At 39.7% G+C, this 12,478-nt stretch overlaps 1 protein-coding gene across 4 annotated transcripts in view; it reads right to left on the bottom strand.

The window, feature by feature from the left end:
* SETX (senataxin) overlaps positions 1-12,478 on the bottom strand; it is an 80,980-nt gene that overhangs the window by 5,499 nt on the left and 63,003 nt on the right. For all 4 annotated transcript variants that reach the window (XM_055321912.1, XM_055321895.1, XM_055321922.1 and 1 more), the window contains 5 exons: positions 9,487-9,674; positions 8,361-8,453; positions 6,678-6,842; positions 2,516-2,614; positions 1,359-1,446 (listed from right to left, as the gene is read on the bottom strand). In XM_055321912.1, the coding sequence (XP_055177887.1) occupies positions 1,359-1,446; positions 2,516-2,614; positions 6,678-6,842; positions 8,361-8,453; positions 9,487-9,674 (633 nt within the window). The remainder of the gene's footprint in view (positions 1-1,358; positions 1,447-2,515; positions 2,615-6,677; positions 6,843-8,360; positions 8,454-9,486; positions 9,675-12,478) is intronic.

Here is a 12,478-nt window from a genome sequence, read left to right as displayed (position 1 = left end):
AGAAAAAGCAGAGAAGTTCTGTGTACTGTTCACAAAGCTTCCCCAGATACTTATAAAAATATATTTTTTCAAACTTTCAATTTGTATATAAGTTTTTGTGGTAGAGAAACGTAATACAGTGAGATAACAGGAAGGCTTTTAAATATGTATCTTCCTGAATTTTATCCCAAGCAAGTACAAATGGAAATTCAATTTCAAATAACAAAATGACTCATATTGCTATCTGTCCCACTGGATTTAAGATTGAGGTAAATGATTTATCTGTAATAATTTTAGTTTTATTTTACGCCAATATTTATAATACATTCAAAACAAAAATCTTTAGCAATACTTCAACTTACAATAATAAATTTTCAGTATCAACTTAAAAATAGGTGGTATGGGGGCAGCGCCGGTGGCGCAGCGGTTTAGCGCCGCCTGCAGCCCACGGCGTGATCCTGGAGACCTGGGATGGAGTCCCACATCGGGGTCCCTGCATGGAGGTCCCTGCTTCTCCCTCTGCCTGTGTCTCTGCCTCTCTCTCTCGCTCTGTATCACTCATGAGTAAATAAAATAAAATCTTAAAAAAAAAAAAAAGGTGGCATGCAGCTTTTAATCTCATCAAGGGGGCACACAAGTTAAAGACCACAAATGTGGGTAAGAACTAAATGAGGAAGACTGTATTTGAATGCCCTCTGGTGGTACTAACCAGGAAATAAGGGAAAAAGTAGTGAAAAAATCTCATGTGCTAGCTTCCTGTCCTAAGATAACCAATGGTTTTGTGAAATACAGAAATTAGAAGAATTCAGGATGCTGACCCCTAATGAGGCAAGCAGCAAACATCTGCTTTAAGAGCTGTGATGCCACTGAATGAGACCACACTCTCTCTTACTGATGGAGACTTGCCATCTATGCTAGAGGAGCTCTGACACGGCTTCCCTCCTGCCAACTGACACAGAGCAAACAGTACTGCTTTAAGTGCCCAAACAGAAAAGAAGATCCAAGCTTCCTCTTGCAAACTCCCTCTACTGGCATTAAGCTGGGCCACATAGCTGAGTGCTAAGAGCCAACAATTGGTCTAGCACTTTACATGCGTGGTTTATTTATCTCAATAATTCTATGATGGAGACATAAAAAAAAAAAGTCATCTTGAGAACCTGTTGTGGATACTTGGCCTTTGATGGGAAAAGGGTTACAGGTTTACATGTATAAAAGCTCCCAGGCAGGCGCTGCTGAGAGACAGGACAACCAAGGGGAACAAAGTTCATGATTTTGTAATCCTGTAATCAATTCCATTTTGATGGAAAATAAAAACATAAACCCAGCATCAGTAACAACGGGCAAACTTTGGAGTACTCTGATCCCGAGAATGCACCTACCATCAGGGTCCTTAAATGTCCGAGGATGAAGAGACTGTACTTGGCTCGTGTGATGGTGACATTCAGTCTCTGCAAACTTGCCAGAAATCTAAGCAAAAAAAAAAAAAAAAAAAAAAAAGTTCCTTCTTTCTGCAGAATGACTTAATATATTAAGTGCAGGTGAGACTCAGACACTACTTCAGACAGCTTTCCTTGGCTCCTTCTCCTTCTTTAACGGCACATCATTGTCTCCGTCTTTCCAACAGAGTTCCCAGCACAAAAAAGCAATTCCCATTAAAAACAGCAAACAAAAGGCCTGGAGCTTTCCTTCAAAGTGATGCACCTGTCTGTCAATTTCCTATTCTGACTTGGATGAGATGCTGGGAATTTTAACACTGTCATTCTTAAGCTTTACAAACATCCTAAAAATATGTTCCTAGATCAGTTACTCTTAATTGAAATATGTTTGAGGATCAGAAAAAGGTTGTGAAGCCAGAGCAGAAACAGAAAAATGCACCAACAGATCTGAGGAGAGCTCAGAAATAACAGAACTGCTGTATGGAAAAAGTAACTTTTCCAATACACAGGACGCTCCAGAGATCCCACGCCTCCATTGGTCTATGCAGACTTGCTCCAAACAGGGCAGAGGTAACTCACAGAACTATTTTCTTTAAGAGCAAGTAAACATACTTAAAACCTGTAAATTTTACCTGCTGCTCAGCAGCAGTAAAAGACAGCTCACGCAAGAGTCTCAGGGTTCCGAGACTCGGGGCATTTCTGCCATTCATTATAGTGTTCTTGGCATCATTAGTGAGTAAACTGACAGTAGTTATTAAGGTTTACAAACTTAGCCAAAGCACAAAAACACAGAGAAGACGAAAAGCCACTCTGTGACAGATCATGGAGAGAACAGGCCCCCTGCAAACTGCCCCTGAGCCAGGGGTCAGGTCACTCAGGAAGTAAAAGAACAGACTGTCCCTGGATGCAGGTTACATACCAGGTCCCAGAGAAACAGATCTGACAGAGCATCAACTTCACAAATGAAAAAGGAGACTCTCATGGTGTTATCGAAGTTTTTATAAAGGAAAATATAACAAATCGTGGTATTCTCCAACAGTGATCAAAAACAGATCTGATTTGAGATTACAGACAAGTAAAAAGCCAATAATGACACTCACCCAATTGAGCCCTGCATGGCATTTGCTCTGACACATGTAACAATAACACAATCCTTCTGCCGGCCCTGGAACCCATCCACGGTATCTACTTCTGCTGGCCTATTTACAAAAGACAAATATGCTTATTGGAATAAGTTAATTATTAAATATGCAGATTTATATAGTAGCACTTTTCAGTTTTTCATGGTATCTTTTATCAACATACAATTCATGTAACAAAATTCACCACTTTCAAGTACAGCGTTCCATGGTTTTTAGTATATTCACTATGTTGTATAACCATCACCACTATGTACTTCAACATTTCCTTCACTTGTGCCTATTAGCAGTTAATCTCGATTCTTCCCTCTCTCCAGGCCAGGCAACCACGCATCAATCTACTTTCTATCTGGAAATTTCATATAAATGGAATCGTAACATGTAGGCCTTTCCTGCTTGGCTTCTTTCACCTAGAACATGTTCACGGTCCATCCCTGCCATAGTGTGTAACAGCACTGCATCCCCTCTAGGACTGAGTATTTGTACAGATTCCCCATGACTTATTTATCCATTTACAACTGACGGACATCTGGGTTGTTTCCCCCTTTTGTCCATTATGGACAATGTTGCCATGAATGTTTACTACATGCTTTTGTGCTAACATTTTTTTCAGTTCTTTCAGGTATGAATCTAGGAGCTAAACTGCTGGGTTGTATGGGAATTCTATGCTTCACTTTTTTTGAGAGAGAGAAAAAAGAGAGAGTGCCCGCGTGAGCTCCTGCACATGAATGGTAGGAGAGGCAGAGGGAGAGACTCTCATAAAGGCTCCATGTCCAGCATGGAACCCAACTTGGGGCTCGATCCCACAACCCTGAGATCACCACCCAAGCTGAAATCAAGAGGACAAGTAACCGACAGAGCCACTCAGCCCCTATGTTTCACTTTTTGAGGAACTGCCAAACTGTTCTCCACAGTGATCTGCCATTTTACATTCTCACCAGGAGTCCGTTAGGGTTCCAACTTCCCAACATCCTTGCCCAAACTTGTTATTGTTAATGTCTTACTAGTCATTTAGGTGGGTGAAATGGGACCCTACTGTGGTTTTCATTTGCCTCTCCCTAATGACAAATGATGTGGAATGTCTTTTCATGTACTTGACCGTTTTGTTTACAACCTTTTAAGAAATGATACTCAAATCATTTGCCTATTAAAATTATTCAACTTTTTATTATTGAGTTGAGTTCTTTATATGATCCAGATGACTCATCAGATACATGATTTGCAGGTACAGATTTTCCCTGACTTGGGATGGGGTTATATCCCAATAACCTATCAGAAGTTAAAAATATCCTAAGTCAAAAATGTAATTTACTACACTTAACCCACTGATAAACACTGTAGTTTAGCCTGGCCTACTTCCCAACAGGCTCTTGAACACTTCTATCAGCCTACGGTTGGGCAGAATCATCTAATACAAAACCCCTTATAATAAAGCGATGGCCACTTCATAGAATTTATTTACTACACTGGAAGAGGTACAGAATGGTTGTCATCCTGGTCGTTTACCCTGGTGACTGAGGGGCTGACTGGGAACTGCAGCTGCTGATGGACCAGCATCGCAAGAGAGGCTCGTGCTGTATCACCAGTGCGGGAAAAGAGCCAGATTCAAAATTTGAAGTATGGCTTCTCCTGAAGGTGTATTATTTTCACACCACCGTAAAGATGAAAAATTCTAAGTCAAACCATGATAAGTTAGGAACTAGACATAGAGTTTCCCATTCTGGAGGCTGTCTTCACCCTTTTTTGATGGTGTACTTGGACATACACAAATTTCTAATTTTTAGGAAGCCTAATTTACCTATTTTTTCGTTGGTACCCTGTGCTTGGGTGTTACGCTGAAAAATTATGGTCTAATGAGGTCACACAGATGTATACCTTTGTTTCGAGTTTTGTAATTTTAACTCTTAAATTCAGTGTTCTGATATACTTTTGAGTTCATTATACTCTATATGGTATGAAACAAGAATCAAAATTCATTCTCACAGTGCCTGGGTGGCTCAGTCAGTTAAGTGTCTGACTCTTGATCTAGGCTCAGGTCATGATGTCACGGTGGTGAGATAGAGCCCCATGCTCAGCACTGGGCACAGAGCCTGCTCAAGATTCTCCCTCTCCCTTGGCCCGCCCCTCTCACACCTCCACTAGCGTACTATCAAAAAAAAAAAAAAATTCTCTTGCATGTGGAGATCTAGTTGGCTCAGCACCATTTATAAAAAGACTATTATTTCCTGATTGAATGGCCTTGGCACTCTTGTTGAAAATCAACTGGCCATAAATGAATAGGTTTATTTCTGAAATCCCAATTCTATTCTACTGGTCTACAGGTCTATCCTTAGGACAGTATCAGTTCTGATAACCAGCTTTGCGGTAAGTTTAGAAATAGGAAAGGGCGAACCCTCTAACAATATTTTTTCAAGATATTTGGGGTATCTTGCATTTCCATGTGAATTTTAAGTCAAGACTGTCCATTTCTATAAAAGAGGCAGCTGGACTGTGACAGAGACAACACTGAATCTGTAGATCACTCTGGGGGAGTACTGCCCCCTCAACAGCATGAAGTCTTCTGATCCACAGACATAAGTCTTTCCATTTACCTTGGTATTCTTTAACTTCGTTCAACAATGTTTTGTACTTTTTAATGTTTAAGTTTTATACTTCTTCACTACGTTTTTTCCTATTTTGTTCTTTTTGATTCCATTATATACAGAATTAGATTTCCTTTTCAGATTGCTCGTTGTTACTGTACAAATGCAACTAATTTTTGTATACTCATCTTGCATCCTACAAGTTGGCTGAACTCACTAGAATATTTTATGTGGATTCTTTAGGGTTTTCTATCTCTAAAGTCCTGCTAACTATGAAAAAAGATGGTTTTATTTCTTTTATAATATGGAGTTTTATTTCTTTACAATATGGATGCCTTTAATTTCTTTTTCTTGCTCAATTATTCTGCTTAGAACCTCTGACACAGTGCTACACAGAAGTGGTGGGAGCAGGTGTCCTTCCTGATCCTGGGAGGGGGGCAGCACTCTGTCTCACCATCAAGTATGATGTTAGCTGTGGGTTTTTCATAGATCCCTTTTATTAGGTTGAGGAAGTTCCTTTCTATTCCTAGTCTGTTGAGTGTTTTTATCAAGAAAGGGTGTCGGATTTAAGTCCAATGCTCTTTTTATATCTACTCAGACGATCATGTGGGTTTTCTCCCTTTATTCTATTAATATGGTGTGTCACATTGATTTTTGTATGCTGAACCAACCTTGCATTCCAGATAATCCCACTAAGGTCTTGGTATATAATCCTTTTAATATGCTGCTGAATTCAGTTCCCATTATTCTGTCGAGGATTTTTACATCCATAATCATAATACGGGCCTGTAGTTTTTCTCTTCTTGTGATGTGTTTCTGTGGCTCTGGTACAGTAATATTGGCCCATGAAAGGAGTTAGAAAGTCTTCCCTCCTCTTCTATTTTTTGGAAGAGTCTGAGAAGGATTAGTGTTAATTCTTATCTTAATGTTTGGTAGAATTCACCAGTGAAGGCTGGTCCTGGGTTTTCCTTTGCTGGGAAGTGTTTGATTACTAACTCCCATCTCTGTATTTTTTTACAGGCCTTGTTCAAATTTTCTATTTTTCTAGAGCCAATTTTGGTAGCTTTGTATGTTCCTAGGTTAAGAAATTTTTGAGTTAATGGATTTCCAATAATTAATCTTTAATTTTATTGTTGAGGAGTAAAAAACATCATCTTCACCCTGTACATAAAGGCACGGAAAGGATTAAACACTTTATTCTAAGTGAAAGTGTTACTTCGCAAATCTTACTAGATGAGAATTCAGATTAACCAGCCCTGGCACTGAAGGAAAAGGCCTGAAGGGTTTCTCAGTCGGCTCCATGACCAATGGCGGTGGTGAGGACACTGCAACCAGCAGGTGGTACTCTGTCCAAGGCTGGTCTGTGGGGCTGGGAGTGTGAGCGTTCCCTACCCAGCATGACCAGAGCCTTGAGTCTCCTCCTGCTATACTACCACCGACTAAGACCATTTCCTAGAGTTAGATTTCCTTTTATCCCCTCTTTCTTCTTTTTTAATTCAACAGAAATACTGGAAATATCTGTAAAAATATAGATGCCTCACCCTTTTCTATCAAACTCTTTGTCCAAATCCTTCTGAATCATCGTCTTCTGAGCCTTGTAATGGGTTATTATGCCAATGTTCCGGAAAGTAACATCCCTTCTTTTGTCTTTAATAAGTTTAATTATTTCCATTACCAGTTTTATTTCTTGAACATTTACATATGAGCTAAATAAGATGAAAAAACAAACAAACAAACAAACAAACACATCAAAACTAGTAGCAGCCCAACTGCTAGCTTCTGTGCTGCTTTGTTTCCGTTACAGCAAGAGCAGGCAGGGAGGTTTCACCTTTATTCAGTCATCTGTGCTTAAAGAAGCTGTTACAATGACCATTATTAATATCCTAAACTTGAAGACCTATAACCACTCAGTGAAACAGGGAGTTGTAAGAAACAAAAGGCTCTGAAATCAACTGAAGTTTACTCACTGATCCCTGTTGTAACAGGGTTAGCAACAGAAAGAACAGAAGGTATTTATGATAACAAAGATATGAATAATAAAGAGCTAACACTAAGAACTATCTTCCACACACTGAGAAAAGTGCTTTAGCTGTATCATCGTCCTTCATCCCCAGCACCAGCTGTGCTGTGCGGCCAAAGAAGTGCTGTCCACACAGATTGTGCTGCAGCCCCTAGAGGTGAACAGCGTGGAATCTCACAGCGGGGTTGCATTCTTACTGGCCTCCCCACTGGCCACCTCCTGCACTCCCAGCTCATCTCCCAAACTACATGCACCCCCTCCCTTCCCTCCTGCTTTAAGAGCAACATGCACCGCACCTGAGGCAACTTTAACAGCCTCAAATACAATCTTAACTTGTGACTCACTCCACAAAAAAGCCCCCTAGCCGACTATCTCTTCCATCCCTGAAGTCTAATTTACCTTCTTTAGTCACCTCTCATGTCAATGCTCCTCAGTGACCCCCACGATGCTCTATGGCAACTGCTTCGTTCTGTATCCCTAATGTCCTCTCCCCCCACCTGGGTAGCTCACCTAATACCTAATTCTTACTGAGGATGCCACCTGCCCTACAGCACTCTCAGCAAAGAGGTGACATCCGTATTTCCCTGTGCTCCATGTGAGGACCTATGTTAACAAATGCTGCCTCCAAACTGTTACTCCTTTGTTTTCTCCCGAGAAGCCCTGACTCCTCTGCAGTTTCTCCTATTAGCAGTCACAACTCCTTTCCGTCCTTCACAGACCACCTGCATGTGTTACCTTAATCACAATCCCACACATCAGGTACTGCCCCCTCTGTCTCCCACCTTAATTCAAATGGATCTATACTGAGCCTCACACCGCTTACCCCAGCTGGAATAAGTAATTATCTTGGTGATAGCTTGATGATTACCCAGGTATGCCTGTCTCGCCTCTTAGATCACAAAAGCCATGCACTGGGGGCCATGTCTGTCTTACTCACAGCTGTGATCTTAGCATGTACTTAAGTGCTTACCATGCTAGGGATTACGATTCTCGTTATACAGTTAAGAAGAACTAAAAGGCCGAATTGTACAGAGAAAGAGATTAGTAATTTGCAATAAAAAAAAGGAAAAGCTAGTAGCCTAGGTACAGAAGAATGTGTACTAGCATTGGGCAGAGAGATATAGGAAAAATGTTTTCTGTGTAAATATGAACAAAAATAACAACTGTGGGACTATCACCAGGGATTAGAGAGAGGAGAACATACTCATTATCCCGTCTTTCTGAACCGTCTCCGACATCAAACACCAGGTAAGGTTGAAATGGCCAGTCTGATGAACACCGATTGGTTTCAGTCTGTCTACAAAAAAGCAGCCACCATTCAGGAGATAAGTTATAAGAAAATGTTTTCTTTTTCTTACTAATTTTTTGTTAGGGAGGGAGTTGGGAATAAGAAATACTTTATTTGACCAAAATGTGTTTTAGCGAAAGGTAAAAAAACAAATTTTATTTCTGTTATAGATGAGGGAGAGTGATCTCCCTGTAATTAAAGATAACTGCAATTAAAATGTCACTCCCGATACAGTTAAGTGAGAAAAAAGCAAGCCACAGAAAACTGACAGTCCCCAACTTAGGGGACTTACAATTTTTCAACTTTACTATGGTACAAAGGCAATACATTTTGGTGGAAACCGTACTTGGAATTTTGAATTTGGATCTTGCCCAGGACTAGCAACACGCAGTACCATCCTCTCACGAGATGCTGGGCAGCAGAGAGCTGCTACTCCCAGTCAGCCCCACAGTCACAATGGCAACCAACCTCTACACTGACAACTGTTCTGTCACCAACAGTACAGTATTCAATAAATTATACAAGATACCCAACACTTTATTACAAAATAGGCTTTGTATTAAATGATTTTTGCCTAACTGTAGGCTAATATAAGTGTTCTGAGCACATCTGAGTAGATGAGACTATGTTTGGTAGCTTAGGTGTATTAAATGCAATTCTGACTTATGATACGTTTAGTGGGACATAACTCCACCGTTAAGTCAAAAAAGATCTGTACAATGCGGAGTATGGTGTCATGCTTTTTTTCAAAAATTTAGAAAGTGAAAAAGTAAAAAAAAGATATGCATAGTACAAGGACTGGAAATAGATATACCAAGATGTTACCAGTGATTATTTCTGGGTAGCATAAATAAGGGCAATGTTCTCTTCTTTTTTATCTGCATTTGCTAAAATCAACATGGCTTTTGTAATTAGGAAAAATTATTAAACCTTTGATTTATGCTTTTTATGACAGAACATAAGAACACAGTAAAATAACTATTCTTCCCAAGCACCTAAGCCTACAAATCAAATAAGCTAATGAGCAATGAATGGAACTCACCTATTTGTTTTCAAGCTTCTGTTATAAACATAATTAGAGGGGAAGAGACATATGTCTGGATGCATCCTGTACTGAACAGTCAACTGTAAAACAGGCAGCCTGCCAATCATATTGTGCTCCACATTGTCTTCTAGCAGCTTGTAGAAGCGTGCCATCATTGATTGGTCATAGCCATATTCCTGTGCTTTCTGTAAAGGGACAGAACAACAATTTCCAAGCATCTGTCTATACTTTTCCCACTATTATAAAAACAGTGACTGAGCTCTAATATGTAAACAGCAAGGTTTAAGGTTTAAGTGAAAACAGCAACATAAGATGACCAACAACCACAGATTCAGATCAAGATGTTTCTGACATCAGGCCTTGAAAAGCCATGTAGCATGACTATACAAGTTTATTTACAAAACCCACATACTGATCATGTGATCTGGGGGGGCTTGGCTGGCTCAGTTGGTAGAGCATGCAACCCTTGATCTCAGGGTTGTGAGTTCAAGCCTCATGTTGAGCATGGCACCTACTTCCTTTAAAAAAGGAAGGAATAAAAGGAAAAGGAAAAGATTGTAATGGCCATACAAGACCTTGTAATGGCCATAAGCGAAGCTATTTTAATGCTAACAGAGGTCACCTAAAAGAACCAATGATAAAAGAAACAACTGCAATACAGATTTTAACAATTATTTCTAAGGTATTCTCTCACAACTGGAAATATTGGCTGTCATTGTACACAAGACTTTTTATTTTTATTTTTTAAGATTTTATTTATTTATTCATGAGAGTCGCAGAGAGGGGGGTGGGCAGAGACACAGGCAGAGGGAGAAACAGACTCCATGCAGGAAGCCTGACGCAGGACTTGATCCTGGGTCTCCTGGATCACGCTCTGGGCTGAAGCCAGCTGAGCCACCCAGGCTGCCCACACACAAGCCTTTTTAAAAGACCAATCTCCTCATTCATCCATTCATCCATCCATCCATCCATCCATCCATCCATCCAATATACACTGAGCACCTAAAATTTGGGGTGCTGAGACTGCTAAGGTGAATGAGATCAAGTGCCACATAATTTCCAGTGGGCGGGACAGACAACTGACAGTAATTACTAAGTTGATTTCATAAACCCATTAATGAGTTGATCTGAAAAATCAGTGACCTAAAAGACAAATGAGGAGACAGTTTTAATGTTATCATAGCTGTGCCCAGGGATATATTTTTCAATGTCAACATCATACAAATATTCAAAAAGTATTATGGTCTTAAATAATCTAGAAGCAAATGTGCACTGAAAAATGCCCTAAGACAATGGATTTGCGCTCTTCACACGTGATGCTGCAAGACATGGCACTGAAGATGTATGTGCGAAGTTTGAAAAACCTATTTCACAACTAATGAGTGAGCGGGGGGAAAAGACATTACTTCCTAAATCATAGGTTGTTTCTATATGTGATTTTAAAGAGGTTTGTGTAAGTAAAAAAAGTATTATTAGTAGGCATTCAACAATTTTATCTACATCCTCAGAAGTTGATCTGTTCATAAGTTAGCCAAAACCTATTTTGAATCTTCTCTCTTGAGAAAAAGAAAAGGGTACAGTTCCACTTGTAGAAAAAAACTGAGTTTATCCTACAGAATAACACAGATTCCTAGGTTTCTGTCAAGGAAGGATATTCCTGATCTATTTACCGACTGGAAAAAAGACAACTTGGTACAGAATGCTTCGGCTCCCTTTAAAGCAAACCTTACATATATATACAAGCACACACAAGTCTTACAGCCACCTGACATACCATAACTTAGTGACTTATTTACTTGTTACCCCGTAGATGCAAACTCCATAAGGGCAAGGATTTTTCCTGTTTTCCTCACCTTCTTAACACCAGCACCTAAAACAGCACTTGAATTAGGCTTGGCACTCAATGAATACTGAGAGAAAGAAATGAATAAACGAACACATGCCCAGCAAAATCTGTTAAAATACTCACTGAACTGTTCACAGTAATTCTCCTTAGAAACAGGTAGACAGAAAAGCATGTTGAGAAAATTAACTTTGTAACTGTTTTCTAAATTTTTCTCATAAGCCTATATTGCTTCTGTAGTAAAAATAAAAAGCCCAAACAGATTTTTCTTATTTTTGCTGCTTTTATCAATCACCAAAGAAGGCAGTAAAGTTGGGGCCCATCAACAATCCCTTTTCACTACATGCTGAGGTCCTGGGAGAATTAAATCAGTAAATTTGTGAAATGCTGTGTTATTTACTTTTTACTAAAATAAAAGAAATGCAATACAGAGTTGGTTCTTCATTATTTTCCATGAACAAAATCACCTGCAGCTTTTCCCTACTGACACAGCTCTCCAGAGACAGGTGTGCTTCTAGGACAACGCCCTAGCACAATCACACACGTGTGCTCAGATGTGAGGGACCACACAATCATTTTCAGTAACTCTGAAGTCAAAACACAGTAATGACAACAATACCCACTTGCTTTCATTCCCCAACTGAACAGAAATGCTGTTAAATGATCTGTCCTCTGGTTGTTAACGCATCCATTATTCTGTATGTATTAGTGAAATATACAACTATTATTAAATTCGGAGCCATGGTCTACACCTACTCAGATTACCCAAAACAACTACCAAGTCCCATTCTGGTATGCATTTCAATGAGCCTCTATGAGCCTGTGAGATAACAGAGAGGAGCAGGCCACAGCAGAGATGCTGGCTGGTCCTTCCCACATGCGGGGCTCATTGCTCCTTTTCTTTTCCTGAAGCTGCACTTCCAGAGGATGGAGAGGCAAGGCAGTTTTTTTTTTTTCTTCTACGACAAGACACAGAACTCTAAAACTGGAAATGTACTCTAAAAGTACATTTAAAGTACTCTTTAAAATGTTTTCCTCAAATTTGCATACATTTAAATATAAATCAGGAGGTTAGGAAACGTAAAATTTTTATTACTGTTTTGGTGTTTGTGTTACTAAAATGGACTGGATACAGCCCTTAAAATT

Source organism: Nyctereutes procyonoides, unplaced genomic scaffold (assembly GCF_905146905.1).
Source record: "Nyctereutes procyonoides isolate TBG_1078 unplaced genomic scaffold, NYPRO_anot_genome, whole genome shotgun sequence".
In the NCBI taxonomy this organism is placed as follows: Eukaryota; Metazoa; Chordata; class Mammalia; order Carnivora; family Canidae; genus Nyctereutes; species Nyctereutes procyonoides.
Note: the sequence above shows the minus strand (reverse complement) of the source record. Positions and strands in the feature narration are given on the sequence as shown.